Source organism: Coffea arabica, chromosome 4e (genome assembly GCF_036785885.1).
Source record: "Coffea arabica cultivar ET-39 chromosome 4e, Coffea Arabica ET-39 HiFi, whole genome shotgun sequence".
Classification (NCBI taxonomy): domain Eukaryota; kingdom Viridiplantae; phylum Streptophyta; class Magnoliopsida; order Gentianales; family Rubiaceae; genus Coffea; species Coffea arabica.
In genome coordinates, this window is record NC_092317.1 from 46,389,283 (window position 1) to 46,403,050 (window position 13,768).

The following is a 13,768-nucleotide window of genomic DNA, read 5'->3' on the forward strand; positions in this document are numbered from 1 at the left end:
CTGGGCTTTTTTTCGTTTTTTTGGGGTACCCTTCTCCCTTTCTGTGTTTGTGAGCCTTGTAGGTGATTGCATGCATCTATCAACAGTAGGGGAAAATCCTGCTTTTAAAACAAAATTGGTATGTGCAGTTTGTTATACTCCAATTATGGTATCATAGATTTTGACCAAATAACAAAAGCAAAGAAAAAAAAAAAAAGATAATGGTATTGTAGAAACTCATGCATTTCTGGGGATTTAGCACTCTTTATCTGTAGGTAATTTTCATTTTTGTTGCTGATGTTGGCTATGGAAAGTAATCTACATTGACTGATCTACATAGTAGTAATACGGTATATTAAAACGCAAGAAATAGGCATCTGAATTTTTGTCTTTCACAACTTATTACTCGTTTATTTCAGTCAAATTTCAGAAAACTAAAGTTAGATTGAAAAAGTGTCAAAAGCAAGAAGACAACAATAAATGAGTTTGTGCATTTAGATGATACTAACATGTATTTTAATGCCTTAACACCAATTAGAAAACTTGGTTTGAAATGCCTCTGAGTTTGTGTAGGAATAATAGTTTGAATAATTTTTTTATACACTGTCAGTGTATATATATATATATATTTTTTATATTAATAGGTTTAGATTATACTATATAATATGAATTTAAATTTAAAATTTAAATGATGCTCATGTGGCATAAATCTAAAACTATTAGTGTAAAAAATTACTATACTGTTAATATATAAAAAGGTAATCGTAATAGTTTCCTTGAATGTATCATTTTCTTTCTCCCTTATTTTTGAAGGATATACCACATTAACGTTTTTCATTGAAGGTTAATATATGAATTTGAAGGTGGTTCTTTACCTTATAGAACAAATGCAGTCAAAGAACCAGCTCTTTATCAACTAGCATCCAACAAGTCAAAATGTACCCCATCAAATTATGAAAATTTTGACAAATAAGTATATGTTGACTGTTGACTGTCTGAGCCCTTTTTGGCCAAGAACCAAAATAAACACTCAAAAACTTTGAAATCTAAAGTAAAACTAACTTCTATTTCTGAAGTTGAACGACCAACGCCACCTCCATATTGTAGAAGAAAAGTATAGGGTTTTAATCAACCAACCCTTTTCAGCCATTGACAAATTAGACATCCAGGTGCCAAAATCTAGTCAAAAAAGGTTGTGGAATTTGCATATAAGTCGTGTTTGCTTCACAATTCATAAGGACTGACTGCCTCAGGGTTATGGCTATGAACAGCAAACTCTGCTAAAAAAGGGGAAAAAATCCACAGATTCACACCTTCTTGTTCAATTAGCAATAACTTTTGAGATTTAGTCAACTTTTTTTTTTTTTTTTTGGTTTTTGAAAATCATTGTTGGCCATTTGGACAAATGTAAACCAGTATAATAGGGGATCTGACTCTATTGATAAAGGAGTCATTGTTTATATCATTTTTATCTTGAGTTTTTGTCTCACACGTAAAGTGAATTAGAAGCAAATTGTTTCACCACATTCTATTCCTTTCATTAAAATCACTAGAATTCAATTGGTTAACGTGGTGAAATTCTATTAGCAGAGACAAAAGTGCAGGTTATGGTCGAACTCAGGCTTGTACCAAACTTAGAAATTGTTTTGTTTATAATTTTATGCATGAAAGAAGTCAATAGAAGGGATAAGCAAGAACTATATATTCTTCTATATAGTCTTTGTCATCTAGCTACTCTTCTTTGGATTAAACTGTTGTCAACTTATACTTTTCATCTGTTTCTTTGGTCCTATTACTCTTCACTCAGAAGCAGGTAATGAAGAAAAAGTTGGCAAGCAAAATGAGTCTTTTTCTTACTTTTCCTCAGAAAGTGATGTGCTTTAATCCGCACTTTCTTGCAATAGATGATGCTTTTCCCTTCCACAACGTCCTTTCCTTCTTTGACGAAGCATTTCACCCCTAATTTTGTCACCACAAAGACGATAATATCAGAGATACTTTGTTTCGATTGATGTTCCAACCGTAACAATTCTGGCCATACATGTTAAAAAAAAAGGGCAAAAAATGTTATGCCATGAAAACATCCATTAATCCTGTAGGCTGAACATAGTGACAAGTGTGCTATTTCTATCCAATTTAGGAGTTGTACACTTTTTTGCCACCAGGTCAAGCCCTGCATGGTATTGGTCACAAAACATAAACACAACATTAGGGACCAAAGACAAAATAATAATGAAATCCCTATTTTGGTTGGTTCATTTTTGGATGATCTTTCTTCCCTTTTCCTTTTCGTTTTTTGTTTTGTTTCTCTTTTCTGTTCTTAAAGAGGAAGGATAACAGGTCTCTACTTACCTTTTTAGTAACACGATTCCTCAACTTCTAAGTTATAGGTGAATAGCTCAAAAAATCGAACTCAATTTCATCCTACCTCAATCTTACCTTATGGAATGAATTATTTAAGCGCTTCTATCTTTTTAGATGGTACAAAAAATTAAACCGTTTCATTACGAGATTAGAATTATGAACATATTTTTTGTGACATTTTTGGTATTGATGATAGTTGATGGGTTGGACCGTTGGAGACTCAGCTGAATTAAGAATAAATGCTAAATGGATGATCTAACTACAATAAAGAAAGAAATTTCAAGAGTATGTATGCAATAAAAATTAGATTTGCCTAATTTGGAATCTAGCTTAACAATTAATATAATATTTTGAAATATGCTATCATCGCACAATTATGCCCTGAAAGTATCATTATAACAAAAAGATAGTCAAGCAGAATAGGAGTGTAAGCGAGTCTAAACAAGTCGAACATTCCTATGTTCAAATTTGGTTAATTATTTTGATGAGTTTGAAATTTTATTCAAATTTAACTTGTTTACTTATCAAGTCGAGTTTAAACGAGATTTTATGAAGTCAAACTGGAACGAGTTTGAGTAGTTTGAATAGTTTATATGTGAAATTTCATTTTTATACTAATCGAATCGAGTTCCAGTACAACTTAAAAGTATATCAAACACAAAATGCTATTTAAGTTGGTTTCATTAGTTAACAAATCAAATTCGAACGAGTTCTTATCAAATCAAATTCAATTAAAATATCAAATATAGTTTAGTTCGTCAATCAACCTAAGCGAGGGAATCCACTTGAATCATCTTTGGGACTCAAGCTTCATGGTTGACAACATTTCAAAGTGCATCATCCTTGAGTTCAATCTCGAATTGGTGGGACATAAAATGCATTACATATAGGGCTGACCCTGAATTGCACTTTCTATAACTTTCACTTGAAATGACTAATAAAGCACTAACCAACCAAAGAAAAAAGAGTTGAATGATAATTTTTGATGGGAGGTTGACTTTGGAGTCTTTAGTGCTACATACATGGTTCTCGACAGGGTAAAGGTTGGAATAGTAAATCCCATAATGGGTAAACAGTACCACTTTATGCAACTCAGCCCAAGAGATAGATCCCACTAAGTATAAGAAATTGGACAAAATTGTGGTTATGGACAAACTAACTGGCCCCTGATGTGATTTTTTTTCTAATATTTTAACTTTAATTACATTGGCATAAATCACTTCATTAGTTTTCAAAAATATATCCTAAGAATTTATCTAGTCAACCATTTAGTAGCATGATCATTTAGCCACCGTGACATCCTCCCACCATGGTGTTTGTAAAGATAATTTGGACTTAAAAAACGTCATAAAAAGTCAGTGGGGACGTCAAATGTTACTCTAGTCTTAAAAGGGCTAACTTCACTGTGCACTTTGTATACTTGTATCATATTCTATCATCGCACTTTAAACTTTAATTTTTAAAACTTTGCACTTTAACCTTTCAGAATTGTTCCATTTAAATCCAATCGATAACACTATTAGAAAACCTAGCGGAATTGAGGATCGTACAAATCAATGATCAAGTACTGAGAGTGATTTTTTTTTCTTTTTTTTGTAAGTGAGAGGATTTAAATTCATTATTTTCTAGTTACAATCCCTTTCATCTCAGCATCCAATCCAACCGTCTCCCAGTATTAAGAGTGATCACATAAAGCAAAAGGACCACACATGGATCAAAATGATACATTGTCATCGATATGCACTGTCTTCTCAAGTAATTTTGCTAACAATGTTACGAGTTAGATTTAAATGGGAAAAGGATGAGAGGTTATGCTACAAAATACCCAAAATTAAAGTTTAAAGTGCAAAATAAAAATAGGGTACAAGTTCAGAGGTATAAAACAAAAATTAATTCATTTTAAATGCATACACAATTTATGTATGTTCGCAACACAATCCTGTAGAATTGCTCAAAAGGAAAAGATAATTAGGAAGAAATCTTAACATCCTCCCCCCCCCCCCCCACCACCCCACCCCACAGAAAAAATAAAGAACACCTTAAACTTTACCATCTTATGTCTGCTCTATTCTTCCATAAATTAGGCCTTAGTACGTATCCAGGATGTTGAAAACACGCTAGTTTTTTGTTTCTTTTTTTTTTTCCTATAGAAAAAAATGTTAGGAGGACACTCTCATCCCATTCTAAAATCAAGTCAAGTCATCGGCGCATTTTTTCAATGACTTAGAGTGATTTTTTTATGATTCTCTACCAATGAGAGATTATTGACAACAGACCTTATAAGCTTTAACTTGAATAAGGTGAATGAGTCTTATCAACTCAATCAACCCTAGATAGCAGAAACCGTGTTAGTATCTATAAGGTTTTTCATGTGTAGAATAACGGAAAATTTGCTCCGTTTGAATTAGTTGTTTTTGAAATATTTTACTATAACAGTTTATATAAAAAAAACTTTTACTGTAGATGTTTTTGAAGGGGTTTTTGGAATATACCTTAGACTACCTTTAAAATTAAAATATTTTTAAAATACTTCTTGAAAATTAATATTACCACCCATAACTATCCCCACCGCCACCACCCGCTCCCCTCCCCTTCCCCTCCACCCCTCGATCTGGTCGCAGCTAAATCACGACCAAAAAGTACCAAACCTTCTGGCTGCGATTTGGCCTCAACCAGCTAGATCGAGGGGGGGAAGGGGATGGCCGGAGGGTGGCGGGGAAGGGGAAGAGGGGAGGAAGAAGAAAAGAGAGGCAAGGAGGAAGGAAAAGGAAGGGGGTGGTGACGGTGGTGGGTGGCGGTGAGAGAGGGGTGGTGGTGGTGGTGGCGGTGGCGGTGGCAGTGAGTGGTGGTGATAGGTGAAAAATGTTGTAGAATTTATTTTATTTTAATTTTTTTATGTGTATTTGCGAATTATTTTTGATATATTGTATGGATGAGATATTTTTTGAGTTGTTTTTGTTTGTGTATTAATGTAGTATTGTATTTTAAAAACTTGCTTTAGTAAATAGGCCAATCCAAACGGAGCATATTTTTCATTCCCAAACTTTGGTTCATGGACACCTTTCACCCTTTGACGTAATACATTTAGTATCCAAACTATCAATTTTTGACCAATTTCATCCTCAAAATAGGAAACTAATCAAATTGAAAGGAAATCAGGCACCTAATGAGCATGAATTTGTTGAGTAAAACTTTTGCACTGTTTAAAATCAGCAAAATGGAATGGCTATCTTCAGTCTCCCAACTACAATATCTTTCTTCCCGACTCTAATTTCCATTCAAATTGATTAATTTTTCATTTGAAGATGAAATTAGTCAAAAATTAATAGTTCAAATACTGAATGTGTTATGTTAGAAAGTTTGAGAACTAAATGTGTTCATAATTCAAGGTTTAGGGATGAAAACTAGTTAGAAAATACCTTAAAAGAATAATACACTCATTATCCGTTTTAGTTTTTAGGTGAGGAGACCTTTCTAACTACTTGGTTAATATAGTACTCAAAAAAAAAAAATCTGATATCCCTTTTTTGGTATACTAGGATTTTTCATATATATTTGAGAGAATGAAAGAAGACCACAAAATAATAGAATTGAGATTGCCAGAAAAGGTAAAAATGCAGTTCTGTCATGCACATGGTTGGTTGCAAGATTCTTAAGCAGATTTTTTGTGGGCCGACTGGCTAGTATTTGATTATCCTTATTCGATATTCGATATTCCCTCCCTATCAAGAAATTTCTTGATTTCCATCAATTATCCTATGTAGGAATGGGACCAGGTGACTACAAATTCTAGCCTACAGGCAGTTTTTGATGTATATGACAATTGGATTAACATTAAAATATATATATATATATATGTATATGTATGTATGTATGTATGTATATGTATATGTGTGTGTATTCTTTGGTTTCAATGACAGTTTTTTTTACTAAGCAAAGGTATACAGTTTTTTTTTTTTTTTTTTTTTTTTTACTTTTCCTAGCAAATTCATCAAGTTTGAATTCGAATTAAGTGGTAAATATTTAAAAAGGAATTTGAGAAAAAAAAATCCTTTCTCTTGACTTCAATTATTTGATCCAAATAATTAGGATTTTTAGTTATTGAGGCAGTGCATACTGCGCGCTTGAAATGATACTCTGCCCCAAGAGAAAATTGTCATTTAGTATGTGCCTAATGCCTTTAAAAGGCAAAGTGCAATGGGGAAAGGAAAAAAAAGAAAAAAGCATGTCCTAAATGCCAAAAGTGTCCATGGCTTTATGTTCATATATAAAATTTTGGGTCCCATACAAACTAATTTCTGAAAAAAAGATGTGGTTTGCAATTGTTGAAGACATGAAAATATCTCTTGTGTCTTGTATTGCCAATCCACCAGGAACACATAATTGTCAGGATTTTGATGATTCCACCAATAGAAAAGGCAGATGTCCCCATTCTTGTCCACATCAATATGAAAGTGAGAAAACAATTTCATTTATTTCTCAGCCTAAAGGGCCTGATTTCATAGACTCATCAGCATCCCTCATTTTCAAGAAACTCATGACAAGCAGGGCAATATTTTCCAGGAAGTACAAGACACTGCATCAAATTCTCATTTCTTTTCTTTTCCTTTTTTTTTTTTTTTAGATACTGGAAATCTATGTTCAGCCATTCAATTGTATAAACTTTTTGATTGGAGTTCAAAAACTTAGGGAGTTTACCAATTATCCAAACTTTAGGAAAGGAGGATAAAGGAGAAAGGAAAAGGTTAGGTTGGAATTGAGAGGGTTGGGTGGGGTGGTGAGTTAACTCACATAACTAAAGCCTTCTTTTATTCCCATCAGTGATTGTGGTTTTCATTTTGGTCCAATACATTAAAGTCATCTTTCCACTTCCTTTTGACAAGTTGTTTGCCTTTGAAAAGGAAAGCAACTTGGCTTTTTCTGATAAAAAAGGAAGAAAAGAACTTGTTTTGTTAACTAAATTTCTCAGAGCTAACTGTTTTGATAAAAAGGGCAATAGGAAGTTAAGGACTTTACATGCACTGACCACATGCAGCCACTTGAGTCCAAGCTGCCACCTACCCTGATGCATTCTTAATGTTTTTCATGTTTGTAAGCATTTGGCATCATTTTATAAGATAGATCTGGGGTTGCATATTTTTGGGAACTGAATAGTACTTCATTTTCTGCAAATCTAGATTCCTTTCCTGTGCCTCAGGAAATGATAATAGATGTGAAAGGAACCCTGAGTTTTCAAAAGCTTTCTGCTGATCAAACTTTTTGATTCTTTGAACTCTCTGAAAATCAGGAAGTGGATGCTTCAGCATAACCATAAACTACAGAAGGGGATACAGTCAAGAAAACAACATTCTCTGCTTTTTATTCATACCATGATGGAGAATGGAAAAAGGCAGCTTTTCACACTAACTAGGTAGTTACATCAGACCACATTTAGATGTTGGTGCATCTAGATATCTATCACTCTCTCACAGTCACACACTACTATCTGTCAGTATTTCTTTATAATAATATTTACATGAAACCACACAAGACAGGTACAAAAAAGAGGCACCTGCTCTGAAGATTAAGGGAAAAAAAAAGAGAAAAAAAAAGGGAGAACTGATTTTCTCCCAGAATTGCCTCAACACACTAATATGTTCACGAGGCAGGAAAATCAACTAGTGGCAAAAACTAGTCTGAAGCGGGGGCAAGCGATTACAAGTCATTCAGTTGAGCTGCACTCAGATTTCTTGGATTGTCGATGCCCCTGAGATAAGTGCACATTTTAGGCACTCTCTTGGAAGGTCACAGACCTTGATAAGGCAGCAGGGTTAGCTTGCAACACCGGCGATGCTGTTGTTAAGTGTTTCTTTTCATCACCCTTTGGTTGAAGGGCCTTGAAAAGCCCTCCCCTGCTGATAGAGTCGTAATTAATTCCAAGGGTTGTCCATATCGAACTCTTTGCAGCTTCGTCAGGATCATCAATCCTCAAAGTTTTGGGAATCAGAATTGATCCTTCAGAAGCCTTCTGCTCTTGGGACTCTTTACCCTCAGGATTGTTTTGTTTAATCAACTCACCATTTCTAGAGTGCTTACCTAAAGTTGGTGAATTAGGACCAGAGCCTGAATTTTTTTGGTTTCCTGTAGGAAAGACAGGGGGTAACCATGGAATACTCCAGGCACCGGGCACCCCGCAGTTCCAAAAAGGAGTAGGGTAAAATGGCATGGGAAACCCCGGGGGACAAATGGCTGGCAAAGGAACAGTGGAACTCCAGGGAAAAGCCCATGGGACCCCAGGAAGACAGGAAACTGGAGATGGAAACCCATTGATTTGTTGCATAACTGGCTCTTGGAGCCCATTTTTGGCTCCATCGACCGTTGAATTCGATGTTGTGACAGAAGAACCACTAGAGCAATCGTCACCATTTTCCGTCCCTTTTAAAGAAACTGAAATTCCATGATCAAGTTTATAGAATCCATTTTGGCTTCCATTTGGTGACTTCTTCTCTGCTAGATTCAAAACTGAAGCCATGGAATCACAAAGCGGGGAGTCAGAACCAAAAGAAAGCACAGATCCATTGGGTTTAAAGTTCAAGTGGTGAAATCCATTTGGAGTATCAATTCTAGCAGCTTGAAGGGCTTCAGAGATAGTGATATGGCGACAATGTGAGGCAGAATTCTTATTTTTACGTCGACCAGCTCCCACCGGCACATTCCTCATCGTTCCCCCAGCGGTCCAATATCTCTGGCAGCTCTTGCAGAAATGGCGAGGCTGATTAATGTTGTAATTGTTATAGTAACAGAATTTTGTATCCATACTATTACAGCGAGGGCATGGAAGAATTTTATCTGGCTTCTTGAGAGTTTTCTGTTGTGAATCAGTAGTATCGCTCTGATCATTTTCAGCCTTTGGACGTTGTTTTACTGGAGAGTCTTCATCTGTGGAGTAATTGTTGGAGTTTCCATCAGAATCTGATGAGCTTTTAAGAATTGGTAATTCTTCTGCAATTGGATCCTTTACTCGTGGCTCTGAGCTGCAGAGCTTCCCAGATGGACAATCCTGAAATAACACATATTTTCATATGAGTTCCATAAGTGGTAAATACCATCACAATCTACAAATAAAACAAAACCATAGCAAGATGATTGTTCAACTCCTTGCAGTAATTCGTCTTGATAACCAATATAATATTCCCATCAAGGATCTACATAGAGCAAAATTTCCCCCAGGAGGTCCTAGTTCTTTCCACCAATGTTCAATTCTGGCAGAATAGGCAAGGGTGCAGATCTTTTAAAAGGAATTAAACAATGAGAAGTCTCTTTTGACTTGCAGAAAGAAGACAGCAGCACTACTAGGCTGTCAAATTACCAGGATTTACAAAATTTATTTGCCACAGAGAATAACAAAGTTCTCATCCAAAGGCTTACAAAACAAAGCAGAGGTACCAATTACCAGCAAACACTTCATAATACCTTATTAGCCAATAGCTGAACTACAGAACACAGGGCCAGAAGGCTGTTGGGCAAAGAATATCCATTTTGTAAAAACAAATCCACGAGATTAAATAATAGTCATCTTAAAAGCAGAGTGGAAACTTCCAGAATCAAACACAATTTTCATTGGCAGTTTCAAAAAGACAAAAAAGGCTTAGCAGAATCAATTCTGTTTCGCTGCCAAAAATGAATCTAGAAACTAGAACTACTCCAATTCTCATCCAGCATCTAGAAAAGAAAAGGAAAAAGAGAAAAAAAGCATCAAAAAACACTAGTAATTTGCAGAATATTTATCAAGAAGATCAAAGTTTGAAACTTATCAGACTGTACTAAATTTGAACACCACCCCACTAATACTCTCACTCTTTTATTTACTTCCAAAATCACTACTTAGAAGAAGAAACTTTTGGAGACAAGAAGCAAAGGATGCCAAGAACTGCTTTACCATCATAAGAACGAGAATCTAAAAATATCAAATACGCTTGGGAATTTACCAGAAAAGGCTTCTTTACTAGTTAATACTATTAGTAAAAATCACAAAAAAAAAAACATTTCTATTACCAAAACTTATAACACCAGTTAAAGAGAAAACAGGGATCACAATCACAAGCTTCTCAACTGAAGGCAAAGCTGATAAAGTAAAGCCAACCCATTAATCAGCAGCCTATTTTAGCATCTGGGCCGTCCTCAATTCCTGTTAAAGACCTCACATGCCACGGCATTTTTTTGGTACACACAGTACACCTTCAGCGTGTGTATTTCAAAAAGAAAGAAAAAAAGGGTGCTAAAACAGTACCTTATCAGAAGCAGTTTCTCGCTTCTCTTGATCTTTCTCATCTTCAGCTTTTCTGCTGTCCATAGACAGATCAGAATCCGACCCGACGCTGTTTTCTCCGCCAGAAGCACCAGAAGAGTCCTCGCCGGCGGCGGGAACCACCACAAGAATCCGCTTGCCGTTCTCCAGCAAGGCAATCTTTTTCCCAAAAAGCTTGATTTCTGGGTCCTTCATTTCCTTCATTTCCTTCATTTTTTTTATCAATCCGTTGCTCTGGCCGTTGCCGGTATCTTCCCGGAGGATGTCGTTTAACTCGTCTCCTTCTCCTTCTTCTTCTTCTTCCTTAAAAAAATATCCACAAAAATAAGAAAAGATGCTGCTGCTGGCAAGAGCTGAGGTCTGAGGGGGCTGATGAAAAGGCGCTAAGAAGGCTTTGTTGGCATCGTTGAGAAGTCTGATTTTGATCTGCGTTTAATTAATAACGACGAGGGGGATGTGGGTGCCACGTCAGCAGCTGATTAATTTTCTCAGCCACAAGTTTTATTGTGGCCCTTGATACCCACATATCTTTTACTCCCCTTGGCAATTTTAGATTTCAGACAAAGCATCATGTTAGCTCTACTTTATTACTATTAGTTTACTTTTAATAATTTTAGTACATGATTCTACTACTTCTTGTTGCATGGAAACTTTGGTGCACTCTCACTTTCTACTTTTTCCCTTTTTTTTTTTGTACAATTTTTGGGTGTCATTTTTGCCCACTCTAAAAACTTGTTTGCAATTTCTACCCCCACATATTGTAGTAGCCGTCGTGCTATAAAGTATAGACATGTTTGAGAAGAAAAGGGTATCTTAATCTTGGGTGTGAATTAGATGTTGAATGCTATATTGATGTAGTTACATCTTTTTTCTTTTAAATTAAAAAAAACATTGATACAGTCCGGTAAAAAATTTGAAAAAAATGAAATGGGGAAAAATGAAAAGAGCTAACTAGAATCAAAATGGATCATTTGGTGTTTTTACTTACTTTCTCGAAGGGTATAATCGTCATATAATGCATGCATACTCGATTGACTTATGAAATTAAAATTTTTTATTTGAAAAGAGAGGAAAAAATTTTCTACGTAGTTGACCATATCAATAGTGATCAATCAATCGGCTCAAGGTTTGATTGGAAATCTGTGTAAGCATGGATATATTAAAAGACCTTGACCAAATTCATTAAATAATACACCAAGTCTTGATTGCTAATTAGAAAAAGAAATCCAAAAAAAAAAAAAAGAGAATATGAATAAGGGCAATATAATAGGGTACAACAAAGTATTTATTCAGGCATCTTTGAAGGGAATAATCAAGCCGTTCCTTTCTCTCTCTCTTGAAGGTATTGCTTTTCTCTTGTTGTACCTCTAGAATCCATCTGGGAGACTGTTCTGTTCTGAAAACGTAGCTTTTCTTAGTGAAGTGGCAGAAGACTATTGGGTAAAATGAGGATAAAGTCGTACTCTGGTGGGAACTTTTAGGTAATGAATGGCACTTCAGTTGTGAGGGAGTCATGGGTTTTTCCTCAAAAAAGAAAAAAAGGAATCAGGAAACGGAGCAGGAACGGTTGCTGGCCAAGATTTGGCCAAAAAAATAATAATAATGTAAGATTTAGATTTTATTTTATGTATTATTTTTTATATTTTGTGTGAGATTTACAAAATTTTGTTCTATAATTACACGTTATATAAAATAAGTTACATCTATACAAATTGAATTATATTTTATGTAAAATGCACAAAATCAATCCGAACGATCTCTCTGATGAGTGTTCGGGCCACTTGACACTGATCCAAGTACTCACGGTTTCACAGGGGAAAAAAAAAAGAAAATAAAATAAAATAAAGAAAAAAGAAAACTGACCAGTTAGGGTGCCACATGTTTCTCTTAATAATAATATTTAATTAGATCCACCCAAAAAAAGTCATATATAATTAGAAAAAGTGCAGATTAAAAAAATTGAGGTATGCTAATTAAAAGCAAATAAAACAACGGATGCAATTTCAGCACATGACTTATTTTTCATTTTTCTTTTTCTCTTTTTTTTTAAAAAATTTTTTTGCTTGCTTGTTAAATAGCTGCACATGTTGGTGTGATTATTACTCCCAATTTCTTTTCTTATCAAATTATCCATTCATAAAACAAATTGATTACTTCCCTAAAATCAATGGCCCAAATTCAACTACTTTTGTCAAGCCGAGCTATTTGACCAATCATGTCTTCTTTTATGGAAGTCTTCAACCAACTCAAACATCTCAACTCAAGAACTCAAGGGGGCCTAATCATGTATACCCTACTCAGATATACAATGCATAAAAATCTCCCCCTTAGTTCCACAAAAAAAAAAAAAAAGAGACTCATATATTTTTTTTCCCCCGGAATATCATGACACATTAGAATGAAATTAAAAAAAAAAAGATGCAAAAGACATATATTTCCATGAAAAGAAGAGATAATTGTAATAATGGCCTCAATAGAATTTGTTTTTCTCGTTGAAAAGAATGTTAATATTTTCATAAATACTTTTTTTTTTTTTAGTGGCTGCGATCTTTTGCCATAGTCCAATTGCCAGATTTGGAGGGGAAGAATAGGTTTCTTAGGTTTTGTGGCCATTTTTAGTGCACTCGGCCAGTTGGGAACTCATAATATCTTGACCCAATGTTGAGGTTGTTGCATTTACTTTGACTCAACAACACATGTTATAGTTCTTTCATCTTTTCTTTCCCCCCCTTTTCTTTTTGGTAATAATAATTTTCCAATGATATATGCTTGAGCGGGAAGTATTTCCCACGTCAGGATTTACTGCAATGTTGACTTGGAATTGAAGAAAAAGACGGGGCTTCATCTCCAGGTGTAACTCCAATTAATGGTCAAGTTAATAAATATGTATTAAATTCAAGAAAGAAAAAAATATATAGAGAATCTGATTCAAGAAAAATTATCTGATTATTCTTGGATCCGTACATCTTGTGAGCATCCTATGTGAGTATACACATAGCTGGCTGTAGTGAATAGTACCTCATGCATGTCTACTATTCTGAACAGTGCTCTCGTTTGAATTGTTACTTTTAGAAGTTTTCATAAAAAATATATCGTAACAATTTAATATATATGATGTAAAAAGGTGATTGAAAAATG

General features: G+C 34.8%; 1 protein-coding gene across 1 annotated transcript; it reads right to left on the reverse strand.

Annotated features, from left to right (window-relative positions):
- Window positions 1–7,878: 7,878 nt before the first annotated feature.
- Window positions 7,879–11,062, reverse strand: LOC113742563 (cyclic dof factor 3). Its single transcript, XM_027270423.2, has 2 exons — window positions 10,613–11,062; window positions 7,879–9,382 (listed from the first exon to the last, which is right to left on the reverse strand). The coding sequence occupies exons 1-2, from the start codon at window positions 10,841–10,843 to the stop codon at window positions 8,108–8,110; spliced, it is 1,506 nt and encodes a 501-aa protein (XP_027126224.1). The 5' UTR covers window positions 10,844–11,062; the 3' UTR covers window positions 7,879–8,107.
- Between the last annotated feature and the right edge of the window lie 2,706 nt (window positions 11,063–13,768).